General features: G+C 40.1%; 1 protein-coding gene across 1 annotated transcript in view; it reads left to right on the top strand.

Annotated features, from left to right (window-relative positions):
* The window catches only part of LOC141764948 (dolichyl-diphosphooligosaccharide--protein glycosyltransferase subunit TUSC3), an 86,414-nt gene that overhangs the window by 62,564 nt on the left and 5,540 nt on the right, over positions 1–18,310 (top strand). Inside the window, exons 7-8 of the mRNA XM_074630659.1 lie at positions 5,378–5,441; positions 9,534–9,608. Of these exons, the coding sequence (XP_074486760.1) occupies positions 5,378–5,441; positions 9,534–9,608 (139 nt within the window). The remainder of the gene's footprint in view (positions 1–5,377; positions 5,442–9,533; positions 9,609–18,310) is intronic.

Genomic DNA, 18,310 nt, shown 5'->3' with positions numbered 1-18,310 from the left:
ACCTGCCTCATCTAATCGTAGTGTACTTGATTTAGCAATCATTTCCCAAAGTGACTGTTCAACAATCTCCTGAAAAGGGGACTGAGCTTGTCTCATTCAATTAAGGTTGGCATATGGGCTAGTTAGTTAGCCTTTCGTAATGTGGCACAGCTGTGCCATTTTCTCAAAGTACCTCTCTTTCATTGCCCTGTATTTAAATTTTTTTTTTCCTGTATCGTTATTGAACCCTTTACAACGATGCCCTTGCTCATTGAATCTGAGATAAAATCAGGGATACATTCAACCGATCCCAGTGAGAGTCAGGATGTTTGAGACATTTAAACATCCAATCTTGAGCCCAGTTCCTTATTACTTGTCTCAAAATAATTGACACTAGTTTTCTTCAAAATCTCTGCGATAAGTGTATTTATGTACATCTGCATGAGTGCGCTGCCATAGACCAGTAGTTAACCACAATATACACCAAGTTACCAGTATATAAGGTGCATAGACTTTATATAAGAAGTGGGCATAGTCACCGTGACGTCACCCATTGGTTTGTGGACTGCTGTTTTGAAGAATCGAGTTCAGCATTTTGGCCATCGGCATCTTGGTATTTGGCCGTCACCATGTCGGCTTTTTGCAACCAGAAGTGACACGAGAGGGTGGAGCTAAGTACAATCAAACTCTGAATAAGACATTTTCAGGTGACAAAAAAGGTTCTACGTAACTTTAATGAACTGAAAACACACTGTGAAAGAGAAGTTCTAACACAAAAACACGGACAACTCCCAGACCGGACAACGCCGTAGTAGCGACCTGTCAATCACAAGGTAGCCACGCCCTAAAGCACCCCCTGCTTTATGGTCTATTTGACTCTAAATGGGACCATCATTTACTAAATGAACATCATGCTGTATTGAAGAAGACTTGAAACTAGCGATTGAGACCATGAACTCATGTTAACCATGTTTACTGAGGTAATAAATCAAGTAAGAAGTATAGGCTCATTTTCTCATAGACTTCTATACAATCAGACTTCTTTGTGCAACCAGAAGAGTCGCCCCCTGCTGGCTTTTAGAAAGAATGCAAGTCTAAAGCACCTCTGCATTGGCTTCACTTCTCAGACCCGGGTGACTGGGTGCACCTTGCTAAACCTAGTGCAATTCAGTTTGCGTTTATAGAGGACTTTTGATTCCACTGTGCTTATTGTGTCGCACTGTTTCAATGTTGCACTTGTGATTATGTGCTTACGAATGGCTGTAGTTTGTTGTGCTGTTGACTTTCTAAGACTTTGTCCACCCCTATAAAGTCCCATAAAGGTTGGATTTATTGCAGAGAGCCGTTGTATTTGAGTGTATTGAATGTGGCTCGGTGTACCATACAAACTGGTAACTGAGTGAATGTATAGGCTTAGATAAAGGCAGGAAGGCCTCTCATTTTAAATGATTGCTGGACCAGAGTATAAAGGAGGACCTGCAAAACGCCTGCCAAGTTCCATTTTCAAATTGTTCAACAGACGAGGCAATCTTAATGCTCAACTACACCTCATACACAGCACTATAGTGCTTCACAACAATGCTAGTTAATCAAGTTACTCCCCTAAATTTCATGTTCATGCTTGTCCAAAAGCCAAATACCATTAAGAATGTTGTGCCAGCAAGCTAAAACAAGATGTTTCTTTGCTTGTGTTTCGTGTTTTTCCACATTAATTTACAGCCATTGTTGCACCAGCAAGTGTCCCGACCCTTATGCTAGCAGCTTTCACGTTTAAATAACCTGGACTTTAACCAATTTAATGAATCAAACATAACATAGTAGAAATTCCTCATGACACAACGCAGTTTCTCATGTAGTGATTAGGAATGCAGAAAGCAGTCTCTTACCAACTTCTGAATAAAGTGCAACAAACTTTTTTCATGTCGGTAATAAAGGAGCCTTGGTTTGTCAGTCAATAAGGAAAGCATCTTGATAACAATTCAAAAACCCCACTTAATGCAGGACAACAGATTTGTGTCGAAGACAAAAGGATCTGTTTCAGACTTGAGCCTTTGTCGTCTTTATGTCTGCTTTCAAGTGCAAAAATTCTTCATTTATCTCCACTGAAGCAAGAAAAAGCTGTCCACCCTTTACTCCTCCTCCTTTGTCATCTCCTATTCATCTTTCCATCCTTATTCCTGTCTGATAGGGAAAGAAATGAACACTGGGGCAGTCGAGTGGAAAAACAGACCCCTAGATGTGCCGTAAACCTAGACGCTAATAATCTGCTGGGATTCAACAATGTGAAACACACTGAAAGACTTCCCGCTCTCCTATTTGTCTCATTTCCACAAGACTTCCACTTTGTCTTCCTTTGTCTGTCTTTCTGCTTTTCTCCCATCACACTCAGACGGATGCCGGTCGAACTGGGCCTCTGACGTCTTATCAGAGAAGCTTGCTTGTGCAGAGTTTGAGCCTTAACCATTCAGCTGTGTGGGAGACAATGGGTACTGACTGTAACAGAGATCTATACAGAGAAAATTGACACATTGAAGTGGTGTGTCAGACTGGTTGGAATATATTTACATATAAATACATTGTTAGAGTCAAGTGTCACTGGTGAATGTAAAGACTTTGGAAAGTCTCAAATTAATGCCTTTATCCTAACTGTAACCAAATACTGATTCTTATCTGAATCCTATCCAAGTTTTAACTCTCAAAAGAAGAAGAACTGACTAAAATGACCTCCCTTTGCAAAAAGTAATTAACCTTATGGTATTAATGACACTCAAACTGGTTGTGACACCCTTGCTTATAAGGAACAGTGTGTAACATTTAGGGAAATCTATTGGCAGAAATTGATTGTAATATTAATAAGAATGTTTTCTTTAGTCTTTAATCACATGAAAATGAGAATCGTAGTGTTTTCGTAACTTTAGAATGAGCTGGACAAACCAAACACTGGCTCTAGATTGGGCCATTCACATTCTTGCGTTTTTGCGTCGGACACCGTAGTTTTCCGACATGCTTGGCACACAGGAGAAGCTTCAGTTGGTTACAATCTGCAACCTCACCACTAGATGCCGCCAAATTCTACACACACCTTTAATACTATAGACAATCCTTGGGAGTCTTAATGGTGCACTCAATTCATGGTTCAATACAGTACATACTGGTGCATTGAAGGAATGTCACTCAAAAAAAACTATCGCCACAACACTCCTGTGGTTGCATTATTGGTCCCTGCAAAAAACATCGAGAGGTAATAATAAATTATTTGCTTTAGGTCTAGGGGATTTTATGTACCACTAAGCCTTATGGATATACGCTAAAAGCCTTCGGTTGCCAATCAATAAGATCGCAGGCTTACCTGGAAACCTGCTGAGCTTGACTAGCTTGTTGCCGTCACTCCACTTATTCCCTGCAGTGTTTCTCACTTGACTGAATAACAACTGGGCACTGTGCTCGGTGTTGGTTTCAGTTAATTTACGTTAACAAATAGACACAGACAGAGACTAAACCAAAATACTTTGAGGATATGGGTTATCGTTCATTGGGCCTCATGAAACAGCATATTCTTATCCTAAACCTTTCTTACTTTTTTGCTGTGCGGTTTGATCGTGTTCCAAGTCAGATCACTACACAACATTTTTGTGAATTGCTTGTTTCAGCCATAGACTGTATAAGATATGGACGTAGTCTCCGTGACGTAACCCAGAGGTTTCTGAAGAGCCGTTGTGAAGCTGAAAGTGAGTGGCTTTGTCTGTCGCCATCTTGGCAGTGTGACACAGCCTAAGTCACAGTTAATTAAAAAATGGGCAAAGGGGTATTCATCGGTGGAGCTGAGGCGGGCCCGATAACACAGCAGAACAGACAGCTAGCAACTAGCAACCTGGTACGGCACCCACCTGTCACTCAAAGCGGCATGCCCTCTATTATGCCTGACTTTAAGCCTTAATACAATTTAAATGGGTGAGTTATATAAAAATGGATCCCCCGTACAGTTGACGTGAATGAGGATATTAGCTGTATAGACCAAAACCTTTTTTGTACCAGGCTGTAAGCAGGTTTATTTCTGCTGTAAAGTCAGGGATTTTAACACGGGAGGTCTATGGAGATTGACTCACTTTCGGAGCCAGCCTCAAGTGGCGACTCAAAGAACTGCAGTTTTTGGCATTTCCGCGTTCCGGCTTCATTTCTCAGCGTTGGAGGCTGCCACTTGTTTTCAGCCTAATGATTGCCATCTGTTCATGAGGAGGTGCACGTTCATGAGATTTAATCATTATCATAATCACCCTTAAAATTGCCCTATAAGGCAACCTGTTCCGCTTTGGTTATGGGCAAGTAAAAAGAAGAGTTTCACATGGATCTGTACATGACTCATACAACAGGTATGTTTGTGCCACTTAAGAATGAAACTTTTCGCACAAGTGTTTTTTTTTTCATGAAACCCATTTCCCGTCACAGTCTTAACAAAACGGGGTGCGCCCTCAGCAGCACAATTCAAACTTGGCAAGATTCGGAAGCGGCATTCATGCTGGAAAGATGCATAAAGAACGGGTTGTACCGTACCTTCAAGTTTTCACAGTGGAAGTCTCCGTTGAGAGGTCGGGCAGTGAATGTGAGTTAATACAATCTTTTCTGTGTGTGAGAGTTCCTGTAGGGTTAGATTGACCTCTCTGCCCACTCAGTGAAAAGGTAGCACCTCTATACACCTACGCACTACCTCCGAGAAATCTTTATGACTCGAAATACACAAGCCTGCACACATGCATGCACTCTTAAACTGATCTGCACACACAAATGACATATTCCTGCTTGTATATTTGACAAAATCATGTGTGGTTGCGTCAAACAAACGCACAAAAGCATCTTGCTGTTGCCATGCTGCATATAATACCTAATCTTGGAGGAAAAAGTACTGGACACTCTCAATCTCCTGTGTCCGTCATGATAAAGCCAAAAATGAGATTAATCCAGGAACTGGACGCCATTTTGGCTACAACCAAGTCCAGGTTTGCTTTTATTGGGGGACAGTTATTGTACTCACAAGATAAAGGGACATTGGGCATCATTTTAAGCTTCATAAGCCATTAAAAGTTTCGCTCTTGGGGTAGTGCCAGACATTTACTTTTTCTGTAACTTTACATACAAGGAAGAGGTTTGTCACAAAAGGTTGTGACCTTTGTATTAATGATTTTCCAAATCCCTTTCTTTATTCACTGTTTCCAACTTCTCTGTACAATACTGTGCTTCAGCATTCATAAAGCAACCCTTTATTTCCTTACTGTATTGTTCTTCAATTTGGAAATTTCTTTGTGGATGTAACCTAGTGTGACCTTTTGGTCAGTTGAAATGAACAATGTTAAACTAAATGTCTGTCTTTCTCTCTCTCTCTCTCTCTCTCTCTCCTCCACAGAGTTATATTCATGGCAGCAGTCAGGCTCAGTTTGTGGCCGAGTCTCACATCATCCTTCTTCTGAGTATCCTTTCACCAAAGCTTTGGTCTGTTTCTATGTTTCATGTGTCCGACATGAATTGAAACACGGTCCTGCAAAAATGCAAATCATCCAGAGCAATTTTAAGTCTCTGTGAATTGTCCAACAGCTCATCTTGTCAACACTTTCCTTTAATTCTCCCTTCGCCGAACAAACAACACATAAGCCACCTTTATACGTCTGAAACAGCATCCAGTTTTTTTCCGTCTGCTACATTTCTTTTCCCAACACGAATGCTCTGTCATCTGTGTGCATTCTCCATAGGGAGGCTGCCTGCTGGACTGAAAAAACAGACAATACAAAGACGAGAGATTGTCCTCTTTTAACTTCACCTCCTTGCCTGATTTGTTCCAAATTCAACCCCTGATGATAGGCTGTGTCTGTGTGTCTCCGTGTGTGTATTTGCTTGTGTACTTTTGGCAGCATAGATGTTTCTGTTTGTGTTTGCCTTCTTCTCTGTCTGCTTGCGTATCTGTGTGCACTTGCACCGGTGCGTTTGTATGTGTGTGGGGTAATGATACCGCTCATTCCTAGCTGTTGTGTTTGTCCCCGTGGGAAATAGCAGGTCCAAGGTCGCACCTGCTGCAGAGCAATATTTGTTTGTCCACGCTAACGCGGTTTATTTTTTTATTCTCTGCCCGTCTGATTACATCTAAATGAAACACACATTCACACCTGCTGAAAAGCTAACACACCTACCCCTTGTTGTTTCTGCAGGTGGTGTAAACACATTTTATGACTGTCATAGATGCGGTTTCCCTATGGATGTAACCTTGAATAAGTCTTCATACGCGGGTGCGCACAGGTACCACATGGCGTTGCATAATTATCCCATTTTAGGATGAAATAGAAACACAGATATACGTATCTCTCTCTGACAGAAGCAGCCGTATGATCTCTCCAAGTTTAAATTATCTACTGTATGTTTTAAAATAATCAGAAGGGACAGGATCAATGAATTGCGTCAACCAAACATAAAACATTGCAGATCTATTTGCCATGGTAAAAATCCCAGCTACTGACTCAGTGAAGACACAGTCACGCTGCGCTATCTCAGGAATATTTCAATATCCTATCAGTCTCTTACCGTATAGTTTATGTCCTGTGTTTATTTGTGTGTTTTCCCAAAAGAATGCTTAAAGCTGCTATCAGCAGCTTGCAGGCCTTCAAACTCCAGCAAAGACGACACCAAATCACATGTTTCTGAAGATTAATGTTGTTGTTTGTAAGTATGCAGTGAAAATGTCTGACAGACCAGCTAACAGGAAGACAAACTTATTATTTATTGAAATGAAGTTTGATGGCATCAGCATGGTTACCTGACAGACCTCTTAATACCGGAGGATTGAAAATGTCTCCAGTCATGCTATAGTGTTTACCTCAATCCACCATACAGATGATATAATATAAATATATCAATGTAAGAACATGGATTTCAGTTTTAAAGCAGATGTTTAATAATCTGAATCAAACATTCGTTTATGTTCACAAAGGATAAAATGCTTAAAAAAAGCCTCTAAAATTGACTCATATAAACTGAACAAGGTTGTCTTATTGTTAGGAATCATGGCCTTTTGTGTCAATAAACTAGAATTGTATTTGTTATTTGCAGATTCTTTTCTGCTTTGTGCCAATTGTACAGTTTTTTTTGTGCCAATGAAATCTCTAACCTTGGGCAGTTTCAATGGAGTGGACTAGAAGCATTTGATGAGCGGCCAACTTCTTTTCACTTTTTGTTTTGGTCATGTGCCCATAAACCAGTCCTGTCCAAAACTGTTAAATGTGAAATGTTGTAGCGGCCTCAGTTTTAAAGCTAGAAGTGAAGATAGAGGTATCATATGAAACTACAAAAACCTAAAGACTCCATTGGTACCAACCATGGTTGGTGAGGAAAAATTGGCATGGCCATTTTCAAAGGGGTCCCTTGACCTCTGACCTCAAAATATGTGAATGAAAATGGGTTTTATGGGTACCCACGAGTTTCCCCTTTACAGACATGCCCACTTTATGATAATCACATGCAGTTTGGGGCAAGTCATAGACAAGTCAGCACACTGACACACTGACAGCTGTTGTTGCCTGTTGGACTTGAGTCTGCCATGTTATGATTTGAGCATATTTTTTATGCTAAATGCAGTACCTGTGAGGGTTTCTGGACAATATTTCTCAATGTTTTGTGTTGTTATTTGATTTCCAATAATAAATATATACATATATTTGCATAAAGCAAGCATATTTGCCCACTCCCATGTTGATAAGAGTATTAAATACTTGACAAATTTCCCTAGTAAATTTTGAACAGATAAAAAAATTTGATTCATTTGCAATTAATAGTGATTAACTATCAATCACAATCATGTGATTAATCATGATTAGGGAATCAATATATATATATATATATATATGTGTATGTATATATATACTGTATATTCTAATGATATGCATGTGGATGTAGTGTGAATATGTACCAGGGCGATTAAGGTGCACCAAGACAGATGCAATAAATACAGATGGCAGAACTACAAATCAGTGCAGTTGCATGCTCTTATAGACACTGATACATATCCATTTGTTATGATGACGTCATTATCACAGTGTGGCAAAGCTTCCTACAAGCACCCAAACTGCCACCTCCCATGCTTCAGTTGTGTGTGTGGAGATATCTCTTGTGTTCGTGTGACGGCAGCATATCATGTCTGTTACCGTATCATCAAGCGGATGCCTCAGTTTCTGCTCTGCACCTCCCCATGTGGCAGCCTTTGTTTGTGCACCCCGTCATGTTTTCTTCAGTTCTGTGGATCTGTATGCAGCGCACGCCGGAGAGAAAAGAATCTGTAATTATAAGCCACCTGAGGCTGTGCTTTGCAGTGATTTTAAAACAGCTCAAGTGTTGAATGGAGCGCCGCTCGCTTCTGTTAAATAGAGACGTGCACAATATTGAATGAACTGTTCATGATGGAATGTTTGTCATTATTTCAACAAGCCATATAACTTAAACAATAGATAAATACTACACGTGCCTAGTACCAATGGTAACAATTGGTTTCAATGTGCTTTGTATTTGCAGTTTAAAGATAATTTAAAATAAGCAGATCTCACAGTCACAGCGACTTTGTGTCAATAAATCTTGCCCGATTGACGATATGTTTTTCACCTTTGCAGCAATTATATCATCGTCTCCTCGTCAACAAGATTCAGAATCCACTCAGAATAAATAGTTTTTCACGTTCTACAACTATGTGCTATTGCAATGCATCACTATTCACACTACTTTAGAGCATCATTTTCTACACAAGCGCGGGCCATGACCTGTGACATGTCTTCTCTGTGCCTTTGTCAGTCTATTATGTTTAGAGATTGGAATTTACATCACCACACTGTGTGGGCTTTACAAATTAAAAAAACCCATTGAATTGGGCATCCATTATGATGTTTACCGTCCAAGGATAAGGACCCTTGGAAGAAAAACACCTGCACCGCTGCAGATTCAATTCAATAGTAGAAAAAAAGGGTGATTTAGCTTCATGTTGCCACATGTTGCCATGTGATCTCTTGACCTATCTTGGGAAAAAAAAATAGCACAACACTTTGTGATTCTTTGGAATAAAACTTATAAAACTATATTAGGAAAAATAGGACAAGAGAGAATGACCTTTCAGCAAAGTCTCTCCTGTTTTAATGTTAGTTTTCTATCCCAGCATATAATGTACAGTATTGCAACACACCAGTATGTCCCTCAATATTAGCAGTTTAATTGACGCCTCTCACACAATCCCAACAAAACATGACGGTTGTGACCTTTAATTACATAGTATTTATTGTAAAGCTATTGTACTGGATTTGTTCGGAGTTTTTGTTCATGTTATTGTGTCCACACCTTTTATATATACTTTGTGCTGTCACAGTACCAGTGACTGATGTTCTTGCTAAGTTGTTTGAGTGCTCCTACTATGCAAACATGTGCATATCTGTAAGTGCATAATGTGTGTCCGGCAGTTCTTCCTGGGGCAGTGTGTACTTCCAGCTTCTCTCTCCCCTGTATGCAAGTGTGTTGTTTCCTTGACAACCTTGTCCCAGATGCTGCAATCACCATGGGGATGGTGCTGCTAAATGAGGCTGCCACCTCCAAGGGAGACGTTGGAAAGAGGAGAAGTAAGTAGTGAATATTGTTTTCAGCTTCTTTTTTTTTCATTCTTATTGTCCCTGTTCTTTCCCCTTTCAAGCTCCAGTTTCTCAATTTTGGAGCGTTCTGAGTGAAGCAATTGTCAGGAGTGAAAGCAAGGTGTGTGTGTGTGTGTGTGTGTGTTTAAGCTGAGTGGCAAAGATGTTAGAGCCACCTTGTAACTACCAGGTAGGTAATTTATCCTTGCAGCACCCAATGTGTATGCATCAAAATATGTGTTTCAAGAGGTGCAGCACTGTTGCTGGAGAGGTTCAAATTATTTTAGAAGAAACACACATCCTAGTAAAGTATTAATTCTCATAAGATGTCTTGTAATTTATAACGGAGAAAGTCTATGGCTGTCGATTGATTAAAAGAACTTAATTAATCAATTGCACAATTTGCTGTGATTAATCACAATCAATTGTTTTTTTTTTCTTCTTAAGACTGAAGCTTGTAATAATGGATATTTAAATGTAAAATCACGGAATGAATGTAGAATCAACACAAAGGAAGAATATTGAAATTCAGGTATTCAATAGCATCTTTTTGATCACAGATCCTCTCCTGCTTAAGATTTCCAATAAAACCATCAAGGCCATCAAAATTAACTGCCAGCTTGAAAGTCATATTTCTTATATGCACATAACAGAAATAATAAGAAAACCCAGGCCTTTATTTTAAAGTGCTAGTTGAATTTTAATTTCAAAACCATCAACGTCATTAAAATTAAATACCAGCTTAGAATTACAACTAATATAAATGATTAAAACCGAGAGTTCAGTGTGCTGAATCTTTTTCACTCCATAGAAACAATTGGGCTTAGTCCTTTCCATTCAGCCAGTTACTGAGACAGACCAGTCTGTTTACATTATTAAGGGAAATTATATCAGCAAATAGTGTCGCTCTTCTGGTTTACTCACAGTTGGCGTAAATCATTGCAGATTCCATTCAGTGAAGTGCGCTGTGACGCCCAAGTAGTTGTCATTGCTCACAGAAGTCCAGTGATCCCCTGTGAGAGCGACGTCATTTGCTTGCTCAAGCATGTTCATCCTCCGTGTCCTCTCGCCTTCATACGAAGTGTGTACTCTTGATGGTTCCTCTCAAGGGTTGATTATAAGATGCAATGCAATTTCAATGAATTCTCTCAGTCTATCGTCTTTTACTGTGTTAATTTGGCGGCAGAGTTTAGCCAAAGCATTAGTTAACGTACCTTCTCACCTGACGCTCAGGAGGTAAGGCGGGTCGTCCACTAATCTGAAGATCGGTGGTTCAAAATGTCTTTGGGCAAGATACTGAACCCCAAATGGTTTGTGAATGAGTTTTTAGATTAGATCCCGATGGGCAAGTTCGCACCTTGTATGGCAGCCTCTGCCATCAGTGTATAAATGTGTGTGTGTGAATGGATAGATGTTGGCATGTAGTGTAAAGCACTTTGAGTGGTGTGAAGGCTAGAAAGGCTACCTAAAACTCATCATCATTGTCCTTATCCATCTTTAGCCAGGATGGTTTAGCTTGACGGCCCAGTTGTCACATACGTCAGCCGTAACAGGAAGTAAACAAAACGCTGCTGCATTAATAGCGTTTTTTTTAATTATTTCAAATTAATCGCAAAAATGAAATGCAACACGAGAAAACCTTACACACATTTTAATGAGTTACATACACATTCATCCACAGATTTTGTTTAGATATAAATGTGTTAACTAATTCAAATTTCCTGTAGTCGAAGGCAAACCACACGTTCAGGTATTTACAGAAAAATCTCCAGGCTGCTGTTTACAGTTCCTCCTTGATTTCTTAGAAAAGACCATACTCTGACTGCAACATCAGGGAAATTCTTTTTCCGCTCAGGATCTTATCTGTCAGACTTACCGTGAGTGCTGAGGGGATTTCCGTCTTTACGATTGGGCTACACTCACCAACTTCATAATCAGTTATTTCTTTGCGAGGCCCCTTGCTTCTACTCTCTATCACCGGAAAATAACATTTCATTACTGGGCTTCCCAACCACTCCAGGCTACACTGAATAGGATAAATGTCTTTTTTTGAGTCTCCCCTTATGCTTTGTGCTCACTAGCCTGTGTTTTGTCGGAATACATGTCCTATTTCTTGAGCAATCTGTAATTTACACTTTAACGTTGGACCAGTAGGCGCACTGGAAGATGATTTAAGCACATTACAAGATGCATTTTCTTTGTTGGATACACAAACTTGGTCAGAAATCAATCACTTTTTGTTTCAGTTGTGATCTCTCTATGTCTTCCCTCACCTGACACACAAATAAACGTGAGCGAGAATGAATAAGCAGAAAGCGAATGTGAGAATGTGCAGGAGTCATTCTGACGGACAGGGTTGTAAAAATTCTGTATTTTCATTTTTAATGATAATAACACATATGCCTATGTAAAGGTGGAGTATGTCATTCTAATACAATTCACTTTTTGTCAAACTAAGCGATCTCCTCACAGTCCGATCTGTCCGTTCTGTGTGCGCTGAAAAAAATCCAGTGTTGATACACGGCCCTGGCTTTGTAAATAGGAAACAAACAAAGTGGATTGGACAGAGCCATTAGGGCTATCCTATCAAATGTTGTTTACAATCCCCCGCCACTCCACTTTCACATTAGTAAAGTTGTTCCGTACCCGGATAGACTTGCGTCATCATCCACGTGTATTTGTTTATGTTGAGATCAGCTGTTCTAGCGGTAGAGGATCGTAAACCACACTTCATTCAAACTGGTCAGAAATGAAATAAAACTCACCAAAACCATCTTGATTAGTCTTTCCAACGATCACCAACTCTGGTTTGGTCGAAATAAACTCTTATTTCACAGAGTTTGATGAAAATGTGCCGGCTCTACACTCTGTTCCCCCCCGCTGTCTCTCTCTCTCTCTCTCTCTCTCTCTCTCTCTCTCTCTCTCTCTCTGCCCACTGAGCAGCTGAGCGTCTCTCTTTCTTCAGTGGCAGACCATTAGCAAATTAGTGAAATAAAATAACAAACATTGCTCAACCCTAATGCCTACTATTGTCCATATTTTAAGGAACCTCTCGCCTGCCTTCCTGCTTTATCACCTACAGCCGTACAGTGCAGAGGATGAGATCGGCGCATGCTTGCGAGCATGTAAAGATTTCAGAGGAGACTGGCGGCGTTACTTGCGTTAAATAGCAGTCCACTTCTATGTTTCGGTATAGTTGGCTTTCACACCTGATGTGAACCGTACCCAAGTACACATGAACCGTACTCCAGACCACCTTTTTAAGTGGACTCGAGTACATCAACAAACCGCTCCCGAGTACGGTACGAAGCAAACAAACTGGACTTTGGGGTCAAGTGTACTCGGATCCGGGCCCGGGTCCCTGATGTGAAAGCACCCTGAGTGTATTTATATGTATATGGGACTATTAAGAAACAGACTCAGTATTCAAATGGTAAAAACAAAGTGCTGTATGTAACAGCAGTGCTGTAGAGTAAGATTGAGATGGTAGACTCCTGCACTCACATACTCGCACTCACCATGCGTAAATGACCCATTAGTATGACGTGTATTTGCATAACTGTCAATTAGCTGGAGCAGCTTCAAAAATGAGAAGCACTTGTTTCACTTTCCAGTTAATCACTGAGATGACCCTGATGACCTGCCCCCATAACTGCCTCTGAATACACAACTGCAGTATATAGATATGCCTGGTGGATGCTTTATGGTTGATCCACTTTGACTAGCAGGTAGATTTATGAGGCGTTGTCACAATTAACCTAATTTAGCTCGTCAATAAAATGATTTGGTTTGCTTGTAATTAGTCAAGTTAATCTTGAGACAATTAAAAGTTGGTTATCGCATGCTCTCAAACTGACTGCATTTAGAGCACAGATTCTCATTTTGTTTTGATGATCCAGCTGGGTCTGTCCATGATCCATCCAATAAACGGCAACAAATCCCCAAAACTTTTGCACTTACAATCTGTTTGAAATTAACATCTGATTTACTACAGCAACATCTAACAATGCAATCACAATCTAGCCACAATTTGCAAGTGAAAGAGCGCTTTAAGGCAGAGCTCAGCTCAGAAAATCTGAAATCAAGGACTCAAATTTTAGTTATGCCTGACGTCTAAATAGGCTATTTATTAATGAAGGACAGAGATTCTGAAACATTCAAAGCTGCACTTCAGCTGAATCATGGAAAGAAAATAATTTATATGACTGTTCATTTATATGTTAATTTAAATTGATGCTGTTGGGAACATTATACTTAAAACATTGTTTAACTACTTTAATTACAAAGTAAAATAAATGCAACTATAATGCTAAATAAATGGAATGACACAAAATCATGACCAGAAGGAATGAAAAATACAAATCATCTCAACTGGTAGTGGACCACCACCGTAGAGTCCACATATCACACATACCATAGCGGGTGGAAGATGTAATCGATATGGCTGATATCTCCCTATATATTCCCACAGTACCAGCAGTCAAATTCACATTTGTAAATGACTCATCAAACTCGTTAAACATTGCTGGCACAGGCAGTGGTAGCTGACAAGTTATTTAACAGGTGTTGTTAAAAGCATGTTTTAAGGAATTTCTTAAAACTCAGGAGACTGGATTGTGCATTAATGTCTCAGTCCTCACCTGTTCTATGTTCATGAACGATATTAAGGTATTCAGGCAGAGCATTCCTGCACTGCAGCAGAAGGCTCTGCCGCCCATAGTTTTTAGCTTTGCACCTGCTCTTGAGAGGCGGAGAATTTTCTATGCAAATCTGACCCTCTTGCGAAGGCTTAGTCAGTCCAGCACAATGCACAATCAACCACAGGAACAGTAAGTGGTAGATTTGCACTTCGCTGATTACACTGAAGGTGAATCTCAGATGACAATCAAACTTCTAGGCCAGTGTTTTTCTGGGCATAGAATGTTTCTGGAGCCTTGTGCGCCCAAGCCCACCCTTTTCTGCTCTTATTAGGGCTGTCAATCAAATCAAATATTTAATCGTGATTAATTGCACATTTGTTATCTGTTTAAAATGTACCTTAAAGGGAGATTTGTAAAGTATTTAATACAACATAGGAGTGGACAAATATACTTGTTTTATACAAATGTATATACATATATATATATTTAGTATTGGAAATCAATAAACAACACAAAACAATGACAAATATTGTCCAGAAACCCTCACAGGTACTGCATTTAGCATAAAAAATATGCTCAAATCATAACATGGCAAATTGCAGCCCAACAGGCAACAACAGCTGTCAGTGTGTCAGTGTGCTGACTTGACTATAACTTGCCCCAAACTGCATGTGATTATCATAAAGTGGGCATGTCTGTAAAGGGGAGACTCGTGGGTACCCATAGAACACATTTTCATTCACATATCTTGAGGTCAGAGGGCAATGGACCCCTTTGAATATGGCCATGACCGTTTTTGTTTTGCCAAATTTAGCACAACTTTGGAGGGTTATTTAGCCTCCTTTGCGACAAGCTAGTATCAAGCTGCCACCAATGGATTCCTTAGGTTTTCTAGTTACATATGATGCCAGTATCCTAAAACTGAGCCCGCTACAATCTGAAAACCACAAGTTGCGTTAATGCATTGAAGAAATGAGTTAAAACTAATTTGCGTTAACACGTCAAGTTAACTTTGACAAGTTAATCAAAAATAATGGGGCTCCTGAACTGTAGAAATGTTGATTTAAGGTTCTAGCCGGGGCGGTTGAATAAACCATGAATAGCTTAGTTACTGGAAGTCTTTGATAATTAAGACTAGATATTCCAGAAGCCGTGTTACCTCCATTAGCAAGGAGGAGGATGTTTGTACTTGTACCTACCAGTAGCCCTTGGTGTTTTTGTGGTTATGCTTTACAGTAACACGTAGTTCCTTCCTTAAAGCAGTCAAGCCGCTCCGCTCAAAAGTCTGAGCAGGTGGCATACAATGTAAAATACAGCATGGAGGGCGCAGAGGGGATTATTAATTGATGTCAAAGCTGTCGTGGAGCTTCTGTGAAATTCATCCTCTCCGATGCTGAGAGGTTCAAAATTACTGGCAAAAAAATGACAGTTGAGGGAAGTGTGATCACCAGTGGCCTCGTGTTTTGGATTTGAATACATAAAATTACAAGACACTGAAGTGGACATTACAGAGAACAGCTTTAAAATGCTACGTGTACGACCATTGACGGGTCATTTTTATTGACACATCTCTTGATTGAAGGGCGGACGGTCCCCGACACCTCCTGATGAGTCCGGTCTGGAAGTGTTGAGCATGTAACGCACTTCATCATTTCAAAATGGGAGGCGGTCACTTAACCGCACTAATGACCTTTTTTCCTTTGCCGCCCATGCAGCGTTTCTGCATAATCTCTAGATTATGAGAAGGGGAGTTGGATATTAGATAGCCCGTACTGATGATTACCTCAAACACAGAGACACAGAGACACAGTTACACACAACTGGATTTTAATTAGAGTGGGTGTGATGAAAAAGAAACTCCAGAAGCTCTGCAATTGCATCTGTGAAGCCACACATACTCACTCACACACACACTAAAAAAAAAAAAAAAAAAATCTAAAGGCAAGATTATCAACTTTTTGTTCTACTTTACCCATGAGTTCTCCTTGAGATGTTAAAGCTTGGCAATTAAAATGATAATGACTTTATAACTACCTCAAGACTTGTTTCTCAGTATCAGACTGAACACACACACACATCTACACACAGACACAAATGCATATGCGCTCACATAATTGTCACCTGTGTAAGGGTGACATATCACGTGTACAGCACAGACAACTCATCTATCAATTCTCTCTCTGCTCCATCATTTCCAACAGGTCTCTGTTCATCCTTTCATTCTCCTTCTCTCTCGCCCTTCTCTTCTCTTCTCGTGTGCAGAAACTTGTATTTTTCTATTGTATCATTTACTTTAATTTAACCTCTTTCTTTGTGTGCTTTCCACCTGGTAATTTCAATAAACTGAAGCAAAGACATCGTGCAGATTAAATTTTTTACCGCAGCGCGAGCACACTAATGCTTACAGAAACCTGTTACGTAAAGCACACACACAATATCCAGAAACAAGCTTGCATAGAATAAACAGTTTTATATCCCACACACTGCTGTCATTGGGTTGACACACACACACACACGCACATATGGACACACAAATTAAATAAGTGCATTATAAAGCAGCATGGCGAATAGTCGTCTGTCAGTAATAGAGAGAGGATTAGACTTGAATGGTAGTGTAATCACTGAATGTGGGTGTTAAATCCCTGGCATATAGCTTCCATACTGCTGAGTGCAGCTACGGGAAGTTATCTGCAGCTTCCATGGGCATCTGCACCAGAAATCACAGCACACACACACACACACACACACACACACACACACACACACACACACACACACACAGCAAGGGAGTTACTGAAGTAGTAAATGGAGTTACAAAATCACTACATATGCAATATCAGTGGATGTGGGGGGGATTGAGATAGACAGAAGGAAGGTGAAAGTGAATAAGAGTGAAACATCAAGGAGGGGGAGAACAGAGTGGGAAAGAGAAAATGAAGAGTCAGGAAAAAAATACAGTAGACGACTTTAAAGCAAGGCCCTAACCCAAAAATTACCATCTAACTGTATAGCAGTACCGGATTTCAAGACGCTGGAAACTTATAGGAGTCAAAATGAAATCCAGCCAACTATAGGACATGACCTCAAATTGCAAAGACTTAAAGCATATTTTTATTTAGCTCCTAATTTTATGATACTGCAGAATATCTATTCTCTCACAGAACCATTGAAGAATGAACCTGACCCGCCGGATGGTTTGTTACACAGAACCATTTCAGAGGCCGTCATTGGAAACTGTTTTGAAAAGGCACTTTCAAAAAATATTTGGCAGGTGATTGGACGAACTATCTCTCAATCAAACTTGAAGCCAGTCAGGAGAAAAGGGAAAACATATTTTTCATCGAGAAAATTCTTTGCTCTTCTTTCAATGAGGAAGTTCTCTCCAGTTCTGTTATAACTGATGCATCTACGCTAACCTCTTCAGGAGGTTGTTGTTTAGAACGAGCAGTCGTCTCTCCGTGTCGTCACCTCACACACCTAAGCTACTCCCGTAGCTGCCAGTAGCTCCTCACAGGACAATAGACGTGTTTCCATTGACATATCTTTATTCGCATTTTGAAGGATAGCATTAGAAAAGCTGTATGGAAACGGCAAAATTATATAAAACGCCAGGTAGACCCCCTGCGGCCCTGCAGCGAAAGCTGGACCGGAGAGGCCAGACACACGGCCACCCGACGATAAAGATCAAAGTAAATGCGCTACGCTTATTGACCGTCATATTTTCCTGTAAAATATCCGTTATAATCGGTAACACCGGTGTTGTCACAAGTTTATTAACCGGTGGGAAAATTTCCTCACCGTCACATCTCTAACACAAATGCATTGAAGCCTGACAAGATGGGTTTTCATGTGACATGTGATTCCACGATTCTCGCATGATCTTGTGACATCGTGAGAATCCAGCTGAAATAACAAAGTGGAAACACAGTTTGCTATCAAAGTTCAGATATTTCTTCATTAGTCGTCTTTCATTGAGAGAGCTAAAGAAGGTGAATTAGTTTTCACAGCCTGCACATCTACATGTGCTACACTTGATACTAGTATGTTACTAGT

Source organism: Sebastes fasciatus, chromosome 3, assembly GCF_043250625.1.
Source record: "Sebastes fasciatus isolate fSebFas1 chromosome 3, fSebFas1.pri, whole genome shotgun sequence".
Taxonomy (NCBI): Eukaryota; Metazoa; Chordata; class Actinopteri; order Perciformes; family Sebastidae; genus Sebastes; species Sebastes fasciatus.
Note: the sequence above shows the minus strand (reverse complement) of the source record. Positions and strands in the feature narration are given on the sequence as shown.